A 27,928-nucleotide genomic window follows, 5' to 3' on the forward strand; every position below is an offset into this window, starting at 1 on the left:
CTCAAGGTCATAATCTAAGCATTCTGAATAAGTGTTTTCATGTGTACTTGTCTGTAGCTTAACTGTCGATGGGCCTTGGTATTAAATCATGGGGGGGGAAACATCAATGATACAGCTCTAGAGGGGATTTTGGTGGATCAAATGGATTTTTAAAACTTGCTTATTTTTCTAGAACAGTAAAAATATTTACTTTCAAATGTCTAATCATCAGGATATTTCAGAAGCCCATAAAAATGTATGAATGATGAAAACAGCTAGCATGTTTTCTTTCCCTTTATTTATGTCTCTGAGCCTCAGAATCTGATAACAATTTTACAATAGAGGCCTTTCTTCTAATGGAAAGAGGAGCTGCTGCTGGGTGTGGAAAGCGTATGCCGGGAATGTAGTGAGTTCATAACTTGAAAAGTGAGAGCCCTGGCTCTCTGCTTGGTGCAGAGGAAGTCTGACACAGAGTGTGGCCACCAAAGATCTGCTCACAGATAGAAGCACCACTGAGGGTTGTTCTCGGGAGACACACCAGAGCTCAGAATCGTGTTTGCCAAATGTGAAAGAATGGCTCACTGTGAACTCACGCTGCCTTTTTTGTCTGATAGAACCTTGACGTCCATCAAACCTACTCAAGTTCTTCACAAAATAGCAAATTCTGGCTTCCTAGTTCAGGGTGCTTACAATCTCTGAGATGTAATTATAAAGGCAATTATAATGTTAATTTTTTAGGTTGTGTGTTGCAGAGAATCAAATTAGCTAATAGTCATTTACAGTTGTGTCTACTGATATAAAATGCTAACCACTGTGTTAATGTTTCCTTATCTCTTTTCATCCTATAAGAATCTACGAAGTGGATATTTTCATTGCCCTCATTTTATACAGGGGCAAGCAAAAAATTTGAAAGATTGATCATCTTAACAGTGCTAAAGCCATTAAGGGAAAGGCCTAGGATGGATACCACAGGTTCTACTGCCAAAGCCCACGACCATAACTGCTAAATTTATCATCTTTGATCATGATATCTCTTAGTGTTCATTCATTTATATAGAACATTGGTTCTCAACCTTCCTAATGCTGTATTACCTTTTAAAACGGTTCCTCATGTTGTGGTGACCCAAACCATAAAAATATTTCATTGCCACTTCATAATTATAATTTTGCTAGTTATGAATCATAATGTAAATATCAGTTATGCAAGATATCTGATCTGTGACCCCTGTAAAAGGATTTTTTAATCCCCAAAGCAGTTACAACCCACAGATTGAGTGCAAATATATATATATAATATTTGTAATAGTATATATTTGTATATATAACATGTATATACAAATATATACATATATATGTATATCTACTTATACCTTTCAGCTATGTTTACTCTTATGCTGTTATTAGTCTGCATTTACCAGATACATTTCAAAGGCCTAGAACATCTCTGTACTAAAAAATAGGAAAAATGGCTCTGCAAATGTATTAAGTCCTTCCCTAAATGCCTGTGCACCCACAATCAGCACAGAAAGTCCAGGAAGATGCAAAGGAAGTGACACAGAAGCAGGTGGCTCCAGTTTAGTGATGATGAACATGATGCCCTGAGAAAGCCAGATTTGCCAGTGGAGTGTGTGTGTGTGTGCGTGTGTGCGTGTGCATGTGTACGTGTGTGTGCATGTGTGTACAAAGTAAAACCCAGAAACAGAAAGAGAAGCAGAATAGATGTGGGTAACTGTTTATTCCCATGAGGCTAGTGGAGAATAAAAGCAGCAAAAGTAAATATTTATTTATTTACCTGTTCATTTGCTCAAACAGGCAATTGAACTTGAGATGTGTACGAACAATGCCTTTTGCTTAGAAACATTACATTAAGGATTTTCTCTGGCTATGCATGGATTCCCTTCTGCAAATAAAAATGTCTTTCTTATGCATTTGTTCTGGATCTCTCTAATCTAATATGATCTTTCTGACTCCTGACACACTCTCCCTACAGGTGACTGTTGGTCTCTACAGGTCTGTGTAGAACCTTGTGCTTTATAGATACTCTTTCTATATGTATATGTGCACTTGTTATATTAGAATACTTCATTTATCTATTTTTATGGTGCTGGAGGTTGAACCTAAAGCCCCAGTATGCTGTCAAGTATTCCACCCCGAGGAAAATACCCAGTCCTCTGTCCTGAACAGAGCATAGAGTAAAATAGATGCCTGATAACATGTGTTGAGAACAGATGAATGCATCTGTAGCCTTGACTCTTGGGACAACTCTATCTGCATTTGCTCTACTGCCATTCTAAAGCTGGCATAACTTCTTTTTGTTCTCCGTATCCAGATGACAGTTAAGTCTTCCCCTGCCTGGCCCTAGGTACATTTTATAGGACCAGAAAACTACCTTTTTTTTTTTAAAGTTAGATTCTATATTACTTACTTGATTTCAAGTCAAGCAATATCCAACCTATTGCAAACAGAAGTAGACAAATCCAAAAGCAAGAGGAAATGACCTCTCATTCCCCTGAGAAAACACTCATTCCTGTGACAAAGGAAGCCAGGGTCTGGAGTTAAAGGAAGAGGAAGGGACTTGCCTAAGGTCTTACATGCCCTTTGTCCTCAGATCTGAACTATGATTTTAGATAGCCCTTGATTCCTGGTTTGACCATCTGTTTCCTGGACACACCCGAACTTGCCATGGAAGCTAGCTTGACTGTAAAGTCTAACTTTCACCACTGCTATAAATGATCATTTTACCAAATGCTGATGGGGTTGACCTAATTCCAGCACAGCAGACCTATGTATACAGTGCCCCTTGAAACACGAACAGGTAAAACCAGTACAAGCATAGGGCCATTGTTAAGCAAAAGCAGACGAGTAGACAGAAATGTTGGTTAAATCATATTTGGATAAATTTGTATGTGTCTGTTTTAGGTCATTAAGGAAACCCAATTAAGTGTTCGGTGCACAGGCTTTTTACGACCAATATTAACAGAAGATAAATTCTTGTTCACACGTCACCACCACCCTGGAAAGCATGAATGGAGCAGCTGTGTGGTCAGTTCTTAGGTAGAGTCCTGGGTATGAGAAAATGCGGCTTATTCACTCTAAGTCACGGTCTGGTTTAAACCGCTGTGAAGATGCTTCTCTCGATGCCTGTTGATGTTGAACTTTGTCTAACATGCTTACTCTCTGCTCTGCTGTCCCTCTAGCCCCAGCATTCTGTAGGCTGCTCCTCTGCTCATCTGTTTTCTGTACTCTTGTTTCCTACAGTTCTTTCAGATACAGAAGTGTCTATTTGCTGATCACCTTTTTTTCTCCCATCTCTGTTCAGACACTTCATCTTGGTCAGTTCTGCTCAAGAATCCAGGAGAACCCAAGGCCAGTAGCACTGCACTAGGCAGATTAAGTAAGAGGTGTGCTCCTCCTGTCTGGATGGTGTCCATGTGTCTTTAATGTCCTCTTGATTTCAGGTCTAATCCTTCCTTGGGTCTTCATCATTCTGTTATTTTGTTCCCTGTGATAAGTGTCTTCTTTTTTTATCTCTTCCTCTTTCATATTGGTGTTTTGGGAGATATGATTTCAACTTTTATTGCCACAATGGTTGGTTTGTCCCAGTGGACCTTTCTGATAAGATTCTTCTCTTCTTTCTAAATAAAAATCCAAGTTTCCTATCTTCTAACATCTGGGGGGAAATCCCCATGTTGATGTGGTTTCTACCTGAAATTCAACACTATGACCATGACCACCAAGAATAGGGTCTTCTCCCCTTTCCCCACTGGAGACAAGGCAGAGACTTTTCTTGGCGATGGCTGATAAAAATGTGTGGAGAACGGACGAATGTAGTACCTGTAGCTCTGAGCCTTGGAACTGCTCTATTTTAGGTTAATTTACTATAGTCATTCAAAACTGGAACTTACAGTCTTCAGACTTTGAATTTTCCCTGCTGCTGACAGACTTGCTAATTGCCACATGGGATCACTTTTCTCCCAGTGACTGCTCTGATTTAGGCTCTCATCTGCTTGATACCAAATCTATCAGTGTCTCTATATCTCAGTCCACCATACCTAGCCCTTACCACTATACTCTCATCCCATGTTGCTCCCGAGTGAGGGTCCTAAGATGCCCTTCCTCTCCAGCTCCCTGCAACAGATTCCTTCTCTCCTGTTACTTGTTTTCTTACCTAGTCAGCCTCTCCTACCCCATCCCATCATTTCTATTGATAAACTGTATTCCTCATGGTAATCTTAGGTTCACAGAAAAGTTGAGTGGAAATGGCAATGTTCCCGTGCACTCCTTGTCCCCTCCCCAGCCACAGCCTCTGCTATTACCAGCATCCCTCACACAGTGGTGCACTTGTTACTGTGGATGACGGAGGTACATTCACATGTCATTTCACTCTGATTCCATAATTTGCATTGAGTTCCAGCATGATGGTGTGCACCTGCTATCATATTATCTCATGGATGGTTTTGCCGGTCTAACATCCCGTGCTCCACCTATGTGCTCCTCCCTCCCTCCTCCCCAGCTCCTGGCAACCACAGGGCCTTTTGCCATTTTCTTAGTTTTGTGTGCTTTAAGTTCTTATTTATTAACTATTATTTTAAATTTGGATAGATACATCTACATTAGATGCATTCCCCTTTGTCCTCCCTCCTTTTATTCTATCCCTCTTCTATTTTAGACAGTTTCTGTTTTACTTATCTCCACGACTACTTTTTTCATAGCTTACTGCACTCCCCACAAAACTCTGCTGAGAGTAGTTTAATCTCAGGGTGATGATAGTCTTTCCTTCTCTTGGCATTCATAGATGGTCCCAGCTATATAGTTCTTGTTTATTACTTAGATAGGATTACTATTAATAATAATTAATACTAATAACAACAGCCATTAGTTATGCATTCATTGTGTCAGCTACAGGCTAAAGCCATTTATAAAGCTTAATCATCTTCTTGACAACCACAAAAGTTATGTAGATATTATGCCAATTTTATATAAGACATCTGTGGCCTGGAGAGAGGTCACTTGCTCAGCGCCACATGGCTCCTAAGTGGCAGAGCCATGATGTGATCCTTAGTCCATGGCACAATGAGTACATGTGTAGACACCCCACCAGTAGCCACGTTCATCCAGACTTCTCACTTTCTTCTGGATTCTTCATATAAGTCAGTAGAATAGTAGAGCATGAGACTAACTATCCATAACTATTTTTTACAAATAGCTTGATGAGCAATATGGCCACAGTTGGCTCTTCAGAGGGCAGAGTCATTGTGATTGGAAAACAAGGTTGCTGATAATGTGTGTGTCTGTCAACCTGGACCCTTACCTCTCTGCCTCCAGCCGCATCTCCTCCCTCTTTTGCCTTCTGAGTTCTCTGCGACGTTCAAAATCATCCATAGTGAGGTTTCCGGTTTAGGGAGCCCAGATAATATCTCGATCTAAAGGAAAGAGGCAGAGTCAGGTCACCAAGGAGTCACGAGCCCCCCATTAGCCCCTCCCATTCCACTCCCTTAGAATACTGCTAAGGCAACCAGTGGTCAATGTCTGGCCCCAAACAGTGTGCACCTTTATTTTTCAAGCTATTAAAATAAGAGCACAGATTACATTTAAAAAGTAAGGAGGAATCTCAGAAGACAGAAATATTGATAGCATGGCTTCAGAATGACTGGATGATCCAGCCCTCTGCCACTCGCTGAACTCCAGACACACTTACACCCAAATGATCAAAGAACAATGCAGACAGGGGAAATAAAGATGAAGAGGAAAATGGGCAAGAAGTGTGTGTGTGTGTGTGTGTGTGTGTGTGTTTGTGTAGGGGCAGACACAGAAAGGAGAACCCAGACAATACTTCACGCAGGCATTGTTTGCATATTCTGGAAGTTAGTTAGCACTGGGCTTTTAAATTTTTATTTTCAAGTATGTAGAAATCATGGGAGAAAAAAAAAATCTCCAGGAAGCAGTATTTTAGAAGGCAGCTAAATTCTGATCAAGCTGTCTGAATTGAGCTCAAAAATCCCGGCTCTCTCCAGATGTAATCCAACCGTGTGACCCTTTCCTACCTCCTCTGAGATGACTTTGATTCTGGCAGAATTTCCAGTTCTTCAGATGCTGAGCCTGCTTCTGCTGTGTATCTGTGCCATGCAGTCAAATATTCCAGAATCTCCGTTCAGCCCCCAAACTCAAAATGATTCTCAGGAAAGGGGAAGCAGGCTCCTGTCCCTACTTTGTTTACAGAACTGTCAGTGGTTAGTTAAACTAGCCTGGAATCTGGTATTTAAGGCGTGCTGGAAGATTGTTTCCTGTGTGGAGCAGGAGGCCTCCACTTCCTCTGGATTCCTAGGCGCTCGGCTGCACTCAGCTCACAAAAATATTTTCCAGTGCCTTCTATGTGGATGAGCAGAGCCATGTGTCCAGAGCAAGAAACTCAGTGTGGCCAAACCCCAGATCTGTCACAGGATGGCATCTTTGTTTGGAAAAAGATTTCAGAAAAAAAAAAAAAAAAAGGAATTTGAAATAAGTTGGCAAAGAAGGTTTTTGCCCTCACCAGTTTTATAGTGCATAAAAACAAAAATCAAACCTCAGCCAACAAAAATAAAACCATGCAATGTTTGAAATTTCTCACACTTTCTGCATCCCCTATGGTATTAAACTCTTTATGCATCTTTAGAAACTTGGATTTGGGTTTTTATTGGAAGTTTAAAAAAAAATCTCAATTGTTTTGTTTCACTCTGAGAAGAGGGTTCTCAATGCTTTGTAGTCATGAGAGAAACAAGGTTTTCATTTTGCATTTCACCAACAGAAAGACTTTTCTCAGACCAGATGTGTCAGAGCACGCTTGTAATCATAGGACTTGGGAAACGGAGGCAAGAGGATCGTGAGTTCAAAACCAGCTTGGGCTAAAGAGGTGGGAACTTGTTTCAGAGAGGAAAATAAAAGACTCTTCTTCTCACCAACACCCCTGCAATGCTATATATTTTCTAGTCTGAACACTCTATAATTATTAAAATAAAAAATAAAAGTGATCAGGAGGCTTCTGTGAGACCATCTGAAAAGCTTTCTTGTCTGTTGTTCTGAGCAAACACGAGGCTATGAAGCAGTCATGGGAACAGTAGACCAAGCTGGTCAAGTTAGATGGGGAAATTCTACTGTCTTCCGTGTGTGTGTGTGTGTGTGTGGTATGTATGGGTATATGTGTTTTGTGTCTGCGTGTGTTTATGTACATATGTGCATATATATGTGTTTGTATGTGTTACAGGACAGTCTCATATCACATTAATCCTGTATCTATTTATATATGCATATACATATGCATATACATATAGTTTTGTTGCATAAGACCACCTCGTATAACTATAGCAATAGCTATGGTAGAAAGAGTTCTGCCTGTGAGCAAACTGTTCTTGCTTTTTAATTTAATAACGGGGAAGGCCCCTGAGGTGGTTAGTGCTCCCGCCTATCAAACCTAAACAGACACTTGCTGCTTGGCAGCCCTAGGGCTATGCTTATACCTGTATCTTGGAAGGGTCAAAGAGCAGCGAGCAAGGAGCCCTGAACCCTGAGAAGACCAGGAAGGCACTGGTTTATAGAGACAGCAGTACAGGGAAACAGAAAGAAGCTGACACCCCCTATATTTAACATGGCTGAACATCCTTGCTGGCTCGCCCCACGCAAATTCTTTCTTCAATCTGCCCACCTACTCCCTACCTTTTATTACTTACTTGGTTGCCAGCTTTCTTTCCTAACCATAGAAAAACTACTTACAATTTGGGTGTCGACTGGGTATGTACCTGCGGACACCGTGGGAGAATAAGGGACCACAAAAATGTATTTCTTCATCCGACTCTAGACTAATGCCTTTGTGGACTATGTTCTGTGAATATCTGGTGGAAAGAAAACACTTCTGTGCATTGTATAGTATAACTCTTGGTTGTTCTCTCTGTGTGTGAGTGTGTTTATTGTGTTTACGTGTGTTTGTGTATATGTGTGCATATGTCTGTGCATCTGTACTTATGTGTATATGTGTGTTATGTCTGTACTTGTGTGTGTATGTGTTTTTGTGTGTGTGTTTGTGTTATACAGCAGAAAGGTACATTTGTGAAAATGGCTCTTGTCTGGTCTTAAAGCAAGACACCCTTATATCACACTATTCCTGTGGAGGAGAAGCCATGTCTGGCTAGAATTTTAAGTGATTCCCCAACTTAAAGCGGCACACATGTCCCCAGATAGTAATGCCTCATTTCCTCCCCTCCCCCAGCCAGTGCCGAATACTTCACAGTAAAATTGGTTAGGAAGTAATTAAAAAAAAAACTGAGTGGGGAAATGTCCAGGCAGAGAGGATTTAGCAGCCATGAAGCTCTTGGGTGTCACAAGTTAGACAGACCACAAGAAAAAAAAAAAAAAAAAAAAAAAAAAAAAAAAAAAAAAAAAAAAAGCAAAATACAGAAGGTATCCATGTAAGCTACAGGAATTCCTGACAAATTTTAGAGAAATCTAAATGAGGGGCAGGAATTACTATCACACTCTTCAGAGAACTATGATGGGACTCCTTTAATTAATAAATAAATAGTCTTTGCAAAGACAGATATATCTTTACCCAAGGCTGTATTGGCCTTTCTGGTGACGTTGGGTTTTTTTTAAAAGCTGGCCTGGCTCTGTGATTAAGGAGTAATTCGGTACTGCGGGTTTCAGAAAGCGTGGTCACGCTGCCTTTACAGAGCTCATGGTCCGGGTGAGAGGCAAGACAGGACCAGAGTCCTTTCCTTCACAATTCACCAGCACCTCAGGGTCTCCTGAGCTTCCATTTCCTCTTCCTGTACTTCTAAAGGGTGTAGGGGACAGGGGAGAGTTTTTTGTACATGTTCTTCCTCCTTCCCTCCCCCTTCTTCTTCCTTTGTGTGCTTTCTGTTCTCTCTCCCGCCCTCCCTCCCTTCCTCCCTCTCTCTCTCTCATTCTCTCTCTTCCTCTCTCTCTCATATTCTCTCTCTCTCATATTCTCTCTCTCTCATATTCTCTCTCTCTCATATTCTCTCTCTCATATTCTCTCTCTCTCATATTCTCTCTCTCTCATATTCTCTCTCTCTCATATTCTCTCTCTCTCATATTCTCTCTCTCTCATATTCTCTCTCTCTCATATTCTCTCTCTCTCTCTCTCTCTCTCTCTCTCTCTCTCTCTCTCTCTCCCACACACCCCATAGCTGGCTTGGAACTCATAGAGATCTTCCTGCCTCTGTCTAACTTTGTTTCTTCTCCATCTCCTTCTCAAGATTAGGAATGAAAGTACATCTCTATCCAGGAAACCAAATCTGATTCTTTTCCTCAAAAACCTGAGCTTAATTTCTGATTTGTATCTTTTAGTCAAGAAATTATTCTTTTGTAGTGTGTGTGTCTGTGTGTGTGTGTCTGTGTGTGTTTGTGTATGTCTGTGTGTGTATGTGTGTCTGTGTGTGTGTGTGTGTATGTCTGTGTGTGTGTCTGTGTGTGTGTAGACTAGTGATGCTCATTTTTAATTAAAACAGCAAAAGACATTTGTTCGTTAGCAATAATATATTTTAGAATCCTATCACAGCTAAAGAAACAGACGTGTTTCTCAGTTCTTTCAGACTCCTGCCATGTTACTTCTTGAGATTCAGTTGAGGGACAATCAATTGTTATTTCCAGTTTTCAAAATCATGTGGTTTTTTTTTTAAATCCAACAATCTTCATACTCTATCATCTGGATAGCTAAAATTTATAGCTAAAGAATAAAATACATGTGATAGGTGTGGTGGCACATGTCTCTAGTTCCAGCACTTTGGAGGCAGAGGCAGGGGCATCTCTATAAGTTTCAGGTCAGCCGTTATTACATAAAGAGACCCTGTCTCAAAAAAACTGCAACCGCCTGCCCCCGGGGGAAAAAACCCAAAAGAATAAAGTACATGAAGTTCAGTACTTAGGAAGAACTGTGTCCCATGGGAACCTGCTCTTCTTTGTAGGTCTTTGTGGACAGTGTCTCTATCACTTTCTACCTGCTTTTTGAGACAGGGTCTCACATTGAAACTGAATCTCACCAGTTCAGTCAGACTAGCTGACCCTCAAGCCCAAGGGACCCTGTTGCCATCCCTCCAGATGGAATTACACATACAGTCCCAGCATCTTGAGCAGGTGCTAGGCATCTGAACTCGGGTCCTTGTGCTTGCGTGCCAAGCATTTTTTACAAACTGAACATCTCCCTGCCACCAAGAAATTTGGTATTTTATTTTACATTCATAAAACTATTGTTATTTTCCGCTCTGGGCATATGGCATTATTGTAGATGGAAACCCTTTTAAAAGAATAAATCTGAGTCTGCTTCTATATGGATCAGGATATGTGGTAATCACAGGCCATCTTAGATGTGTGTTTGCATATATATCCCCCCCCCCACAGGCATGTATAAGTGTGCTAAGGCAGGGATAGGTCCTAGATAGGGTTTCCAACCTAGCATTCAATTATTAGGGGATGAGACCTTTGTAGAGAACTGTACCATATCAATTCCAAACCACCTGAAATCAATTGAGCAGACAGGAAAAGAGAAAGTCCTCAGGATGTGGGGGCCATTGCCCCAACTCTCTTAGAATTAGTAAGAATGAAGCCTGTTACTTCAAAGGATACCAAAGGAGCTGATGGCTGTCTCCCTCAGGGAACGCCTACTGGATCTAGCCTAGATGATAGTTGGCCATTTGTTTAGCTTTTAAAACTTTTGATCATTAAATTCTGTTTTTCAGAGCATAGAACAAAGAGAAAGAACAGAGATTCTTTACACTCCCTCCCCTCTTTCCCTGCTCACATGTCCTAGTTAGGTTGAATTGTGTCCCTGAAGAGAGTGGGACAGATAGAGACAGACAAAGACAGGAACAGAATGTTGAAACTCTAGTCTCCCACCTCTAAATATGTTCTTATTTAAATAGGGTCTTTGCAGATGTAGCCAAGGTGAGTAAGACTGACCCTGTTCCAATTCAAGGGTGTCCTTATTTTTGTTTTTAAGAAAATTTGGTACAAAGGGAGACGTAGACAGAGGAAAGATCATTTGGAGACACAGAAGGTGGAGAGTAAGGAGTAACACAGATCCTTATCATCTTCAGAGAGGATGTAGCCTTGCCTAGCACTTAATGGAAGTCTTCGAACCTCCCATGCTGTGGGGCTTTGGTACAGCAGCTGTAGGAAAGGGACATGGCGTCGTTTCCAACTTCTTGCAGGAATGAGGTTGTTACAGTTGACATGTCATGTGTTCACCACCACAGTACCATACAGAATAGCTTCGTGGCCACGGACCCTCACTCCTAACCCCGTGCTTCATTTATCTTTCTCTTCTTCTTCACACTCATCCCTGATCTGTGGTCCTTTTGTGCCTCTGTAACTTTGGCTTTTCTAGAATGTCATATTCTTGGAATCACTCGCTATATGGATGCCCTCTTCAGACTGGCTTCTTTCACGAACAATAAGAATTTATACGTCTCTCGTGTCTCCTTATTTTTCTGAGACACAGTCTCATATGTCTCAGGCCTTCACACTTACTGTGTAGTACGAGCTGGCTTGAACAGACCTTTCTGCCTTAACTCTCCAAGATCTGAGACTACGGGCATGCACCACTATGTTCAGCTTCTTCCAAATCTTTCCATAACTACATAGCACTGCCATGTTTAAAAAGGCAATGTATCAGATAGCTGTTATACCCTCCTTGTTACATAGAATTTCAGACCTATGTGCTCAATCATTATACTATTCTTGGGCTAGCCTAGTAACTGTTTTATTTCAGAGAGTGCCTTTGAACAGTTCTGAGAGAACCATGGTCAGTGTCCTCCAATTTAACTCTTGGACTGTGGGAGCTTAGATCAGAGTGTCCTTTAAAACACCCCTACCTTCTGTCTTAAGTCCATTTAAATCAGAGAGCTAACAAGTCACAAAGAATCTCTTATTAGTGCTTTGAGTGGGGTCTTCTGGGATAGCGAGATATCTGACACCATGGTGCTATATCTTAAAGCTTCATATCTTTGGTATCTTAAAATTTTCTTTTCTGATATCATACCTTCTTTTTTCCCCACCCCTTTTCCTCACCCATCCCATCCCCAACACACCTTCTATATCTCGGATCTTCTCTCTTTAACTTGCTATGTCCTCAGCCTCAGTGTAAACATCTCTCTACCATTGCAAGGAATGCTGGTCTTCCAATGCTTATGGCCATCATTAGATAAGACCTTTTTTAAGCTAGTTTTTTTAAAGACTTATTTTAGTTTTTATTATGTGTGTGAGTTTTTGCCTCTGTGGGCATGTGCACCTGAGAACAAGTACTGAGAAAGGCTAGAAGACGGCACGGGATCCCCTGGAGCTAGAATAACAGACAGTTGCAAGCCTCCAATGTGGGTACAGGGAAGCCACAGTGATGGTCCTCTGCAAGACCACCAAGCACTGTTAACTGCTGATCCATCTCTAACCTCTAAAACTAGTTTTACACCCAAGGAAACCCTACACACAAAAGCATCTACATAAACAATATCCAGTACACAATTTACATACCACTACTGCAAACTTAAAACTGGAATGCAACAGTAATTCGAAGAGATGTTCGCCTTCCCGGAAGCTGTATTCCTTTACATTTCTCTCTGTCTCATACATCTTCAAGCTTCTGTCTGGCTCTAGCTGCTACGTTGTGTATAGAGGTTTGGTCTTTGATATGGTGACATTAAAGAGTGGTGAAATCTTTAAGAGGAGGGCCTTAGTAGAATGTTACACATGGGACCCTGAAGTTGGAAAAGAACTAGGGTTATTCTTAAAGGACCCTGGATCTCTTACTTGTGCTGCTTGGCCTCTTCCTAATCTCTGGTTTCTTGTCTTACTACGAGAAGAGCTTCACCTACAGATACTCTGGCCATTGTGATACCATCCACCATGAGCAGAAGCCAGTTCCTTTTTTATAAACATCTAACCCCATGCATTTTGTTAAAACAGAAGAAAATAGGCTAACATACAGGCAGGTCTACTATCTACTTCCCCTTGGGTCATGCTTATCACTGACTTTCTGTATTTGTTTTATCATTTTAGGGCTTCACGGGAGAAAGTCGGGGCAATAGTCATTTTGTCTATTCCAAGGATTTGTTTTAACATCAGTTGGGCCGTTGTTGCAACACAGAAACGCTTCTCTTCATCAGACAGGTGTCAAGTGATCTCTGGTTATAATACATCCCATAGATTCTCTATCATTTCTCATCAGAGTATCTTTACTTAGTCCAGTTCTTTAACTGTCTCCTTTATCAACTTCTGCCAAACAGTGCCCTGAACTTAGGAGATTGAAAACAAAACAGTATTCCAACCCCCCTGTGCAAGGAGAAGTGATGGAGGGTGCTGACAACCAAGGTGCAGGAGAGCAAGGTAGACCAGTGAGGCAGAATATGTATCGGGGTTACAGACCACGATTCCGCAGGGGCCCTCCTCGCCAAAGACAACCTAGAGAGGATGGCAATGAAGAGGACAAAGAAAATCAAGGAGATGAGACCCAAGGTCAGCAGCCACCTCAACGTCGGTATCGCCGCAACTTCAATTACCGACGCAGACGCCCAGAGAACCCTAAACCACAAGATGGCAAAGAGACAAAAGCAGCCGATCCACCAGCTGAGAATTCGTCCGCTCCCGAGGCTGAGCAGGGCGGGGATGAGTAAATGCGGGCTTACCATCTCTACCATCAACTTGTTGGTTTGGTCATCCAACAAGAAGAAATGAATATGAAATTCCAGCAATAAGAAATGAACAAAGATTGGAGCTGAAGACCTTAAGTGCTTGCTTTTTGCCCGTTGACCAGATAACATTAGAACTATCTGCATTATCTATGCAGCATGGGGTTTTTATTATTTTTACCTAAAGATGTTTCTTTTTGGTAAGGACAAACATGTTTTTTAAGGGAAAAAAAAAGGCCTGGTTTTTCTCAATACACCTTTAATGGTTTTTAAATTGTTTCATATCTGGTCAAGTTGAGATTTTTAAGAACTTCATTTTTAATTTGTAATAAAGTTACAACTTGATTTTTTCAAAAAAAAGTCAACAAACTGCAAGCACCTGTTAATAAAGGTCTTAAATAATAATAATAAAAAAGAAAACAAAACAGAACCAAAAAACAAACAAACAAACAAACACCAAAATAAAACAAGCTCTCTGAGTTTTTCTTCTCTGTAAATGAGATACTTGGACCAGATAACATTCAAAGACTCATCTTACTCCATAGAACGCTGTGGGTTTATTCCCAGTCTCCTGTCTAGTAAAGATAAAATGGTAAGCAGGGCATACACATGGTTTCTCTTTTAAGTATTATTTAGATACAAAGTAGGTTTTTAAAAAAATCTTATGATGTAGAGCTCTCGCTAGCTAATTCTCCTTTTAAGCTGATTTAAAAATGTGCATCTGATCAGCTTTCAAATGCGTTGTCCATTTTTCTCACACCGTGCTTTTGCTAATCCTATTCCATCCACCTGCAATGAGCTTCCTTTCTCTCTTCACTATCCAGTCATCTGCTCCCGACTCAACTTGTATCTCCACCATGATGCCCAAACGAGGGCCTCCTTGGATCCATAACTCATTTCAACACTTAATAATCTTATCATTCCCGTAGCTCATGAGTCATTTTCCTTAAGTGGGATTAGTGCTTTATTGATATTTTACTTCTCATGTGTTTTCATCCCCGAGGCCACTGAAGGATAATATAGTCGTATGAAAACAAACCCTTCATGGCTGGCCCATAGCAGGCTCTCAGGAATTGCATCTCATTTTAGTCAATGCCTCTTTATACTATATTTCATCATTTTGAGTATAGGAAACATACCCCTATACTCAATTCATCTCTCTCTGCACTTTATTAACTGTAGTGTTTACAAAGTGAATCAAAGACCTTGGTACTTGGTTATATATGAATCTCAGAAGTTATGTAAACGCACATCTGCAGTAGTTCCTCAGTAAATCTGACAGTGTTTTCTTTATGACTGTAGAAAATGAACTTTTGTTCTTAAAAAGGAAAAAAAAAATCAATTCATCAACTTGCTCTGCTCTTTTCCAAACTGAAGAGTTCTTTTGAGACTGAAAAACCAAATAAACAAATGGGTTGTAGTGAACAGTTTGGATTTAACTTTCTCTCAACCTTTATCATCTTGTTCCAAAAGTCTGTGCTACTTAAAAAATACACGCAGTGGTCAGAGCACAGTTCTCCAGACTTGCAACATGGCAGTAAGACTCCAAACAGCCAGCCTGAGGATGCTTGCTCTCTCAATGTCTTTCTTCTTTCTAACCACTGGGCTTCAAAGCACAAAGCCCTCTAAGAGGCTGTAACCTGCTTTGTCCTTTCTCACTGTTCAGTCTATTAAAAAGCACCTTTTCTGCTCTGCATTCTCCATCTGTGAAGCAGGAGACCTGTCGGCAGTCACACTACTCAAGGATGTCTTTGAGACCTGTCTTCCACCTTCTGGAAGCTGGCCAACATGTGACTGTGAAATGGTGCTGTTTGCATCTCCTGGCCTTGGAGAGGAAGACTTGGGAAAACAACATGCTTAATGACTGTAAGTGGCATCTGGAAGTCTCACCATGAATAGTAAGACCGTCATTTGGATGCTTTCTGTTTCTCAGATCTCTGTGATTATCCTTATTTGGTCCTCCCAAGTACAAAGAGGAAATTCAACCCCATTTCAAAAAATGACGTGGAGAAATAGGTAAACTTGACATTAGCTTTTGAACAATGGCACATAAGCAAGTAACCGGGACTGATATTGACCTAATCCCTGGACCAACCTGAAAGTTGTATAGAAGGAAAAATGTAGAAAACTGTGCATCTGGTCCCCTGTAAAAGTTGAGTTACTTTTTAAAAATATGCTCAAGGGGAGTCAGACTGAAAGGAACATGTTATTACCAAGTAAGACTCAGCCTATGGACACTGATGTTTTCTTGGACTCCAGAAAAAGCCAGTGTCAGCAGTGAGGCCTAAGACAAAGATAGAGGTTCTCTACTAACCATATCCATGTAATTTATATTAATATACAGGTTTGATGAAATAGAAAAAGCAGTCTGAATGTTCCCTCTGAATGTGTATGTCAATAACAGAGGCATGTACAGAATTATCAGACATAATTCAGATGTCAAGAAAGAGCTCGCTCTGATAGATTGATCCAAGGATTTTCACAGATTGTGTGCTCTGAGAGGCATACAGTATACTGAGAGGTGAATGCCTATCCCTGGGAAGAGTCGAGAGGGATGTGGTTTGAATGTGAAATGTCTGCCATAGGCTCCTGAACTCTGATCACTTCTTTCAGCTGCTGGGGCTGTTTTGGAAAGCTGTGGAACCTTTAGGGGGCGGAGCCTTGAGAGGTGGGTCTTGAGGTTTAATTGACAGCTCTGTGGTCCACTCTCTGCTTCCTGACTGCAGACACAGTGCAATCAGCTGCCTGCTTTTTCCACCATTGTGAATTCCCATTATGACTTCATGACCTACGACATCCCTTGTTAAACCATGTCAAAATAAACTCTTTCATAAGTTGTGTTTGCTAGGTATTTTGTTATAACAATGACAAAATTAGAAAAGATAATATGGCCATTTGTATAAAGTTAAAGTCAAAAAGATTTTTAACTATGTAAGTCTGTGTTGTCCAGTCAGTTCTGACTCTGGCTGTGCTCTCCCTTTCAGTGACAGTAAACTTTCTCTTCCACCATACCTTTCCTTTCCTTTTTATTTCTTTTCGCTTTTATTCAGTCTTGATGATCAAACGCATCTCTGTGCTTATGAAGCCAATAGAAACTGTCTTTAAAGAATTTATAATCTATAATGGAAAGCGCTGAATCCTAACCAACAGACACGACCCATTGTGTCTTTTGGATACCATAGTCACATCAGTCAAGCGTACAAATTGACAGATGAAGTGAAGGGGAAAGAACTTTCTTCTTTTCACAGGAGCCTTCCAGACAGCAGGTCTAACTATTCCATTAGCAGGGAATAGCTAGACTTTTCGTTACAAAAGAAATGGCTCACACTGGGGGGCTTGCTTAAGACCAACATACTCATTGGCTTGAGTCCAGAATTGATCCAGTGACATACCTACCATGCACTTTGTGTGTAGTGTACAGGTCACTTAGGTACGTTGTAGTCTTCTCTGAATGATGGTGGGGCACTTCAGGTGATCGCTTTGGTTACCCCTCAAAGTTCTTAAACAATTATTTTTCTTTTACTCGGCATCTGCTTCATGCTTGGTATACTGTGATATACTACAGGGCATTGCTTATTTGTTGGCACTAACGGGTACACAGACAAACATAGTGAAGGCCTTATCTGAAGGCCACACCTTTAGTGTAACTCTTGGTGGTCCAATGGGGCTCTGTTTTATATTTGGATTGTACTCATATGGTTTTTTTTTGCCTCCTTAGAGGAATAACTTTGTGTTAGATAGAAGGGCATTCTAGTTTTGGGAAGGAGAGTGTAGACGGACATCTGTATCAGAGGAGAGAGGATATCAAAGCAAAAGAAGACATCTGTAAGGAATGATGAGACAGAAAAGCCTCAATGTCCATGGCCTTTGGGGATGCCACCCCTCTATCACAATTAGAGCACACTGACATTGAGAGCTCATGTAAATGCTTCCATCAGTCTGGAAAAAAAAAAAAAAAAAAGAAAAGAAATGTAGCCTGATTTCGCTCTTTAACCATGCGAAGTAATTAGAAACAGAAGGCCTGGTTCTGAATGTTTGCTTAGGGGCCTTCCCTCCCAGGACCAGGGTTCACTAGCCAGTGGCCACAGAACTTAGCCAGTGGCCACAGAAAGTCTATCTTTTCTCACCATCTTTCTTAGGAACCTCAGCCTAAGTCAGAAGATCGTGAGGCTGACATAGGCATACCCAGGAATAAGATGGAGATTTGGGGGCCACCTAGCTGTAAAATTCTGGGAGGAATGCCATTGGAGCCTGCCTGTTTCCTCTTAGACTATAAAGTTGCTCCGAGTTTGAAAGGTAAGGAGTTTCCAGGAAGACAAAATCCACCTTCAATCCCAAAGAGTCCAAAGACGGGTCTCTGTGACACCCAGCTTACAGTAACATCCTGATTTGTTTGAGAACAAGAAAGTTTTGCTTATGACTGATTCTGGATTTTTTTTTTTTCTATTTTCTTAGTAGAAAGCCCATGCTTTGCAAAATGTAGGATCAGGACACAACCTAAGAAGCCACAGGCAGCAGGTTTGGCTTCTGATGAAATCCACAAAGGAAAGAGGAAAAAAGACTTGTAATTAAGGATTTTGATTTGACAGGTACCTCGGTTGTCAAATTAAAACATGTGGCCACCACTTGCTAAGGATCTTGAAAAAAAAAGGTTTTTTTTTGTTTTTTTTTTTTTTTAATAGATCATTTCTTATTTTTTCTACCTGACTTAAAACCTTTTGGGGATCCCATTTGCGTTTTTCAATTATTCACACTTAAACAAAAGCTGTCCACACTCTGTAGAAAGATGACTAAGCAATTTTGAATTAAGTAATCAAAGAGAGTCCTGCCAATTTTAGAATAATTAAATTTCAGCAGCTTAATATAAACAGTTCCAAGAACTACATGTGGCCTACCAAAAGTATAGATTACAAGTAGTCAGCCCTGTGGCCAGCTGGCAGTCAACGTGACTTATTAAAATAGAACTGGTCAGAATTCAGAGTATTATTTTTCTTTTCTCTCCCCCAATATTTTTCCTGAGTCCACATTTGTTTCTTTGGGAACATTTTCAAATAGACAAATAACAACAATAATAAAACTATTATGGAATTTTACCTCTTGTAAACAAACCAGCATTTTGCTCAGGAACTATCAGAACTCACAGGTCACTCCAAAGTCAACCCTGCCTACATACCCATCAACAAATGAAATGGAGGGAAGGAGACTACCCTGTTCCCACTCAAGGTGCAGGGTCACCACTGGACAAGTGGATGCGGACATTAAACCTTGTGTTCATCAGGTGCCAGCGCATCTTACTGACTGCCTTTAGCAAGTAGTCTGGTAAGCCAGGATTTCTTGATAATAAAGACAAAGTTTCATAGATCCAATTCCATTCTAATAATGAGTTAATTGTTTGAGAGATTTAAAAAAAAATCTGAAACTGGGGCGGAAGAGATGGCTCAGCAGTTAAGAGCACTGGCTGCTTTTGCTGTTACATAATGTTTTTTATTCAATCTGAAGCTACTGCTATGCTATAATATCAATTCTAGCCTGAATGGCAGGTATAGCCTACAGGTTTAAGTTGAGAAAATAAAGATAGGTTTGGCTAACTGATCCTACCATGATTTTCAATAGGCATCCATTATGGAAGGAAGGTATGGTTAGATGAATGCGTCAGCATAGAAAAAGTCTTTATATACTCAATTGAATTAAAAGTTCCATTGTCTTTCCCCACTTTGTTTGAACCAAGTTATAATCAAGAGTGGTTGAGAGTCTCTAATCGTCATTACAGAAAAAATGTCAGCAAAAACCAGTCAATATATATATATATATATATATATATATATATATATATATATAGTGTCAGCCACGTATGTCACACATGTCAGATGCTTTGTGTGATGTGCGGTTAGTTTTGTGTCAACTTGACACAAGCTAGAGCCATTTGGGGGGGGGGACCTCAGTTTAGAAAATACCTCCATCTGATTAGACTCAGCTAAGTCTTTGGGGCAACATCTCAACTAATTATTGATATGAGGGGGCATAGCCCACTGGGGCAGTGCCAGCCCTGGGCAGGTCCTTGGCGAGAGCTGAAAGTGAAGCTGAGAGCAAGCTAGTCAACATTTCTCTACAGCGTTTGCTTCCCCTCTTGCCTCCAGGTTTCTGTCTTGAGTTTCTGCCCAGACTTCCTTTAACGGTGGACTATGGCCTTGGATGTAGACGCCAAGTAGCCTCTTTTTTCCCAAACTGCTTTTGAACATGGTGCTTTATCATAGCAATACAAAACAAACTATGGTATGGATATAAGAAATAAATAGCCACCCTGCCTTTCCCCACCATACTTATAGCCAATGGTGGCTATAATAGGCAATAATGAAAATAAAAAACTGAATTAAGTAAAGCACAGGCTGCCATGAAAGCAAGCGTGAGAATGCTAACTGCTCTTTAAACACGGGAGATAGCCATTCATGTACAGGAAGGCACTCGTAAAGGGGACGTAAACATTAGAGTAAGTGCTCATATATAAAATATAAATTGACACCTGTTACATGCCAGGCGTAGTTCTCTAAGTGCAGATAGACATAAATCCTTTCCATTTCTCTCTTCTAAAAAAGTGGAGAGGAGGAAACCACTCATGATGGATAATGATGTATTTTCATCTCCTGTCCCACTTCAGATCCTAAGGAATATAACAATAATAACCCATAGGACACTGTCTGCTAGAATTTATGCAGACGGCGGAAATCCATTTAAGATATCAACTAGGGCATGAGACAGGAAAGAGAGGCCATCTCTCTACTCTATCCAACTCAATGACTTTCTGACAGTTAAAAGCAGGTTCCTCACCCAGCAGCAAGAAATTTGCTGATTTAATCAAAGCTGGTCCACTGTGCTTTCAAACTTTGCTTCCTAATTCCGACAAAAGAACAGCTCGTAATAAATTTATCCCTGTGGCAGAATATCTCACAAGCAGCTTTTCCACTCTGAATACTACAAACCAACCTTTTATTTTGTTGACACACAGGCCCTGACATTCATGAAAACAAGATGTTCTCTTGCTCTTTTTTAAGTGAAATGGATTTAAGTTAGGGTCTCAGTCAAATTTCAAAAACAGATGTTACATAGCAAAAAAGGAGAAGGAGGAGAGGAAGGAGGAGGACAAAGAGGAGGAAGAGGAGGAGGAAGATGAGGATGATGAAGAGGATGAAGAGGAGGAGGAAGAAGAGGAGAAAGAAGAGGAGGAGGAAGAGGAGGAGGAAGACGAAGAGGAGGATGAGGAGGAGGATGAGGAGGAGGAAGAGGAGGAGGAAGAAGAAGAGGAGGAAGAAGAGGAGGAAGAAGAAGAAGAGGAGGAGGAAGAAGAGGATGAGAAGGAGGAAGAGGAGGAGGAAGAAGAAGAGGAGGATGAGGAGGAGGATGAGGAGGAGGAAGAGGAGGAGGATGAGGAGGAGGAAGAGGAGGAGGAAGAAGAAGAGGAGGAAGAAGAGGAGGAAGAAGAAGAAGAGGAGGAGGAGGAAGAGGATGAGGAAGAAGAAGAGGAGGATGAGGAGGATGAGGAGGATGAGGAGGAGAAGGAAGAAGAGGAAGAAGAGGAGGAGGAAGAGGAGGAAGAAGAAGAAGAGGAGGAGGAAGAAGAAGAGGAGGAGGAGGAGGAAGAGGAGGGGGAGGAGGAGGAGGAGGAGAAGGAAGAAGAGGAAGAAGAGGAGGAGGAAGAGGAAGAAGAAGAGGAGGAGGAAGAAGAAGAGGAGGAGGAGGAGGAAGAGGAGGGGGAGGAGGAGGAGGAGGAGGAGGAGGAGGAGGAGGAGGAGGAGGAGGAGGAGGAGGAGGAGGAGGAAGAGAAGGAGGTTGAATTGACCCTAGCAAGGAGAGGCTGTCTCACTTCAACTCTCTTGGCTCTTCTTTGGTAGCAGGAGGAACGATCCAAACATGTCTTAAAACTGGAAGCAGGGGCAACTTGAAACTCACTACTGTCTCCAGTCAGTGACGCTGGGCAGGTCTGGAGCTGCTGGACACCTAAGACTCCTGATCTGCAGAAGACCTACCAGTGGGAGGGCTAGTGACTGGGAGGTTTAGGTGTCCAAGGGGTTGCTGAGAAAGGAGGTGGCTCCCTTGAGTGGCCACCATCCTCTGTAGACAGTGTCCTTCACATGGCTGTGTCTCACCATCCACCCGTGAAGAAAAATACAGCTCTGGGTCAGGCCAAACTCATGAGTCTTAGAACAATTTATCCTCATTTCAATCTCTAGGCCTTGCTTTTGCTCTCCTGTACACTGAAGTCTCTCTCTCTCTCTCTCTCTCTCTCTCTCTCTCTCTCTCTCTCTCCCTCTCTCTCTCTCTTCTCTCTCTTTCTCTCTCTCTCATCCCATAACTCCCCCCCCCAGCCTAGACTCCTTTCTTTGAATAATTTATCTATTTTTATTGTATGTGTATTGGTGTTTTGCCTATGTGTATTTTGTGTGAGAGTGTCAGATACTGGAATTTCACAGTTGTGAATTACCATGTGGGTACTGGGAACTGAACCCAGATCCTCTGGAAGAGCAGTCAGTACTCTTAACCACTGAGCCATCTTTCAACTCTTATCATTAGCACAGGACACCCCTGCCCCTCTCCTTACTTCACATCCCTGCTGACATGGAACTCACTGTATAGACCAGGCTGGCTTGGAACTTGTAGCAATCTTCCTACCTCTGCCTCTCAAGTGCTCGCATTGCAAGCATGCGCCACCACACCCAACCCACTCACTCAACTGCTTTACTGCAGTTGCCAATGCTGCTCTTAGTATTCAACACTACATGGCTTGGCTATTTAGATATTTCCTAATTTCTCTTTGCGTTGGCCGTCTCTGAAGCAGTTCAATGCTAGCGCTTTGAGATCCCCTTTCAGTCTTGACAATTTTCTATGTGATTATAGATGCAGGGGAACATTTGTTGAATTAGACTTATTAAAAAAGCACTAAACAATGCACTTCTTTGCTTCCCAGCAAGTATTCACCCCATGAGTCTAGTTTCTATTTACCTTATGTAACTTCTAGAACAGAGTAGGGGCAGATGGCCTCATTAGACTCCTGCAGTTATAGCACCAGAAAAAGTACCTCACAGTTCACTTCTCACTCAGCTCATCACCTTACTCCAGTGATCCAGAAAACTGCTACTCACCCTAGTAATATTTGCATATTATGTGATCATTTATGTAGACTAGGTATGACAAAACAAATGCCTTTAAAGAGGCAAATATTTTGCAAGTACTGGCTTCGAGAAATAGAAAACACATGTATGCCCAAGAACATTCAAATGCAAAATTAAAAACAAACAAGCAAACCACCAAAAAACATACTGTGCAAAGAAGCATATTTTCAGGGTACCATGTACTTCCAGTCCTTGCTGGTTTGTGATCCATTACTTATTCAGCATTCCACTACTGACTCACCAAACACCAATCCCACTTCAGCAAGAAGCCAGAAGAGTGGACTCATTATGATGGTCCCATAAAAGCTTAACTTCGACCAAAACGTTGATTTAGCCAATAGATAAAGTTTATAAATACCAATGTTAAGTCCTTGTAACAATCTTTACTGTCTTCATTTCTTATAGTGAAATATCAAAACCCAGAGAAAATGGGCTATTTACCCAAGGTCACAGAGTTAGTTAATAGCAGACTCGGGATTAATAATCAGGTAGCCTGGTCCCACAGTGTGTCTTCAACCATAATACTCCACTACACAAGACCTGTAAATGGACGGGACACTGGAGACAGGGGCAAGGACCTCAATGATGATATGGTCATGGGATCGTCTGAAAGGATTTATATGCACCTACAGAGTCTTCCCACCAGGAGCTGTTGTTGGGGCAAACTTCACACTTGATGTTTATTAATGAAGTAAAAATGAATCTCTTGTTTGTGTTCGTTTGTGCATTGGCAAACCGATTTATTATTTCACCTAAGTGGGGGACACTTGAGAAAATAAACTGAGTTCATTCTAAAATCCTAAAAAAATAAATCGCCACGCTTCACACTTTGGTCATGTCTTTGCTCTGCTCGCTCAATTAGCTTTTGACATGACTCTAAATCACCGGAGTTCATCTGTGTCCATTTCTGGGGAGATCTAGGGTTTGCCAGTTATTTCGGAGGCCTCATTTGAGAAACAGGATATGATATTAAATGGAAGGCATTAGACATGGAGTCAGGCAGGCCTCTATCCCAATGAGAGGTCCTATGGCTTTAGCATCGCTGCCTTCACGAGTCTGCTTCCGGCTTCTTGTGTCTGATTTTTTTATGAACAGTCCGTTCAAATGCCATGATAACCTTACTTTGCTTTTTACTTGAATTTATTTGAAACTATTGTTGTGTTTCTCTTTTTTTCTTTAAATGCCCTACAAAACACAGAATTATGGAAACAAATCATGTAGGAACAATTAGATATCACTTAAAAATGATTTTGGAAGAAGAATGACAAACATAGATGGTGCACTGTAATAGTGCGCCTATAACCACATGACGAAGGATTATACATGGATGGGGGTGTGAAGAAATTTAAACCACTGTGACTCCTTGCCAAGATGAGGTTAAGAAAACCCTACATAAATATTACTGGACACCTCAATTTATGTCAGTGAGTACATCATTGGATTCACCAAGTTTTCCTTTGCACTGAGTTTTTTAGAAGGTTCATTTCATAGGAAAGAATGCTACAATTGCTAGCCCAAGTGATATAGCACTTGGGATGCAGGTGATCCTATTCAACATGTCTCTGTAGGGTGAATGAGGCAGCAAGTCAGATGAGTGTTTGCTGCTAATAGCAGCCACAGCCTTCCTTACCACCCTCAACTTATAGTTACATTGTTAATTTGTAAACTACTAGTCATTTACCTGGGAGAGGCAGTTTAAAAGGTTCTCCGAATCTCGCTTTGAGACAAATGTCTTTAGATGAATTCTCCATGGTTCACATCCTGATAAAGCTGTTGAAAACTGAAAATGTCTGCACTTCACCTGACCTACTGACCATCAGTCAAGTACTCTCTTATATCAGCTGTTTGATCTCATGATGGGCAGGTCAGGCTGGAGATGTGGTACCCAGCATTGCTAGAGTATCAGGCTCCATATTGCTAGCCTGGGAACAGATCCAAACACAAAACTTGAAACACAGTTTCTAATGAACGCACATGGCTTTTGCACCATTGTAAAGTCAAGAAAACCCTAAATGCAGCCATTGTAAATCAACAGCCACCTGCGTTTATAAATTTTGAAAATCTGTGATGAAGTCAAGTTAAAAGAAAATCATGGTTATAAATACTTATGGGGAGAAGTCTTTGAACATCTTAAAGAAAAATGCTCTGAGAAGGTGTGTTTCCTTAATATCCAGTGTTTTGGCACTCACTCCCATTTTGCGTTCTGTGGAGTTGAGGAACACACTTTTCTCCAGTCTTCGGATGTCCCAATCCACAATCTATCATTTTTAGTTATTAAATAACAGGACTGGGTATTAATGTTGGCCTTCTCCATCCTTTAAGAAAGTGTTTTCAGCCAAAGATATTAAACTACTCTTTCCCCCTGTCAGCGGGGCAGCCAACATCCTGAGATCACAGCTCATTTGTACCACACTGGCGTGAATATTCAGACTCCATTTGTCTCCAGCTCTTAAAGGCTGGTGTTAGAATGAATGATGGACGTTTTGTTTAGAATTAGGAAAAGGGAGGGGAAATCCACCCCTCCACTCTGTTCCCCCCCCCCCCCCAATAACTTTAGTTTAAAATATCCGTTTCAGGGAATGCAAGCCTGCCCTTTCCTCTCAGAAAACTCCATTGAAAAAGAATCTAGATTTAATTTGGCATTGTTGGACTAGGGATATAGAGAATAGTAGGAAGGAAACTGTCTCAACCCACTACCCCCACCCGCCACCCCCACATCCAAGTTGAATATCTGCTCTACTTAAATTTTACTGGGGGGTGTGGCTCTGAGTCAGGCGAGTAAGAAGAGTTTAGAAGTCTGTGGCATCAGAGTATACCATTTTGGAATGCCAGGTGAGAGCTGCGAGAGTGTTCGGATGAGCAGCTCAGTCCTTCCTTCCTCTTGGCCGAGTATTCACTGTCGACAGGGTTCCTGGCACCACCATCTGCCTTGCTTCCTGTTATCTGTACCACACTCTATCCCTCAACCTTGGCATCCTCTTCTCTTAGAAGCTGTGCTAGGCAGGGGTGTGTGTGTTCTCATGAGCTTCTTCTGAAGGTTGAAGGTAACGTTAATGTCTAAGCCAGGGAAACACCATCATTTAGCCAAGCTTACAAGTCTCTATATGAGGGGATAGAATTTCTCCTTACACTGCTAACCAACCACAAGGTGGGGAGACCCTGAGAAGGCATGTTCACGTGTCTCCGCAATCTCTAGTCAAATATGGCTTCACCCAGGCTCACTGTGGATTTGAGCCTCCTTTAGGAGAGACTCCTGGATAGAAGTGTATTCCAGGCCTTCTCCCACAAACCTCATTTTATAAGCACTCCCAGAAATTCATAGAGAAACATCACATTATGAGTTTAAATCCATATATATATAAATTTGAGCTAAGTAAGAGACAGAATGCTCTGTTAAGGGTGTCCAGGGAAACTCATTCTGTAAAACCCAAGGAAAATGGAAGAAAATAAATTCCTAAACGTCTTTTTCCATCTGGAGCCTCAACTGTTTCTTAACATATTGGCCCACAGAGGTTATGAAGTCTCCCATTCATGCTGTTCTGAAACAAGAGCAAAGGCTTCTAGGTGCTTACAACTCAAAGCCTGTCTTTCACATGCTTACAGGAAAAGTGGTCTTTTCCCTCAAGCCTGTTAGGTGCCTGAACTTAATGAAACACAGTTGGGAGGCACTTCTGCTGGCTATGGGCCATCAGTCGCTGGAATGTCCCAGTTCAGCTCTTTTCTTCAAATTTTCTTATTTTATAGAAGTAGAAATTTGTGTAAAGCTTCAGAATCAAGTGGTCAGTGGCATTCTGGGGTAGCTCTGCAACAATGGGCATCTCCTTCTTGGCTACTTTAGGACCATAAGGAGAGAAGGATGGGAGTGAGTACTTTAGGAAAGCTGGCATTTGCAAAGGGTGGAAGTCTACAGAGAAGGCATTTGTAGAACTCTGACAGTCTGTTCTGTGAATAGTCACACAGTCCAAATACACACAGGCACATAGACACAGACAGACAGACAGACAGACAGACAGATACACACACACACACACACACACACACACACACACACACAGCCTTTTCTCCTAATAGTCACACAGTCCGAATACACACAGACAGATAGACAGACAGATAGACAGATAGACAGATACACAGATACACACACACACACACACACAGCCTTTTCTCCTAATAGTCACACAGTCCGAATACACACAGACAGATAGACAGATAGACAGAGACACACACACACACACACACACACACACACACACACACACACACACACCTACCTCAAGAGAGGTTTTGCTAAAAGAGAACTAAGGATATGAGGAAGACAAAGGAAGCCAGAAGAAGGTACAACTGAAATGATCCCGAGACAGTAATTGCCTGAGAATGGTGCTGAATTCCTGAAAACAAACAAACAACCCAAAACCAAACCAAGCCAAAAAACCCTTCTTTCAATTAAGGCTCCTCCCCTCCATTTCTTTTGTTTTCCACACCCTATCATAGAAAAGCCCTTTTGTGCTTCTGCTGGTAGACTTCTGGTGGTTTAATGCCCCCTATAGTCACATGTATTTAAAAACTCTGATTGGTGGTGGTGTTTGGGAGGTTATAGGACTTTTGGGATGCAGAACCTTGCTTTAGGACATCACTAGGGCAGTCTTTGAAGGGTTACAAACTGATCCCCATTTCTAGCTCACCTCTCTGTTTCCTGTTACCCTTGAAATGTGATCTCTCTGCTTCCTGCTCCTGCTGCCCACTGCTGTGTTTCCCTGTCACAATGGACTCTGACCTCTCCAGAACTGTGAGCCAAAATAAACACTTTAATCTACACGTTGCTTTTGACCCTGGTTTATCACAGCAACAGAAAAGTGACTGAACCACTTGTTGGAAAGGACAGGTGGTCTATTGCTCCTGAAATCACTAGTCTTTTCCCAAAGATGAGCTTAGGGGCCTTGTGTGTGGAAGAGTCATCCTCCTTATTGCCTCAAGATTACAGGATTAGTCATAGCTAGTGAAGAGTTCCTGTGTCTTAAGAAATTACACATGAAGTTAAACATGGTGGCTTACACCTTCAGTCCCAGCACTTGAGAGTAGAGGCAGGCAGATCTCTGTGAGCTAAAGGCTAGCCTG

At 41.5% G+C, this 27,928-nt stretch overlaps 1 protein-coding gene across 6 annotated transcripts in view; it reads right to left on the reverse strand.

Moving 5' to 3' along the window:
• Positions 1-27,928, reverse strand: part of Cald1 (caldesmon 1) — a 175,288-nt gene that overhangs the window by 85,757 nt on the left and 61,603 nt on the right. For 5 of the 6 annotated variants that reach the window (XM_076913562.1, XM_034519522.1, XM_076913561.1 and 2 more), the window contains exon 3: positions 5,291-5,402. In XM_076913562.1, coding sequence (XP_076769677.1) covers positions 5,291-5,361 — 71 coding nt within the window. In that variant the 5' untranslated portion in view covers positions 5,362-5,402. Of the gene's footprint in view, positions 1-5,290; positions 5,403-6,023; positions 6,155-27,928 lie in introns of those variants that run through there. The other variant, XM_076913563.1, reaches the window with a different exon arrangement.

Source organism: Arvicanthis niloticus, chromosome 15 (assembly GCF_011762505.2).
Source record: "Arvicanthis niloticus isolate mArvNil1 chromosome 15, mArvNil1.pat.X, whole genome shotgun sequence".
Lineage (NCBI taxonomy): Eukaryota > Metazoa > Chordata > Mammalia > Rodentia > Muridae > Arvicanthis > Arvicanthis niloticus.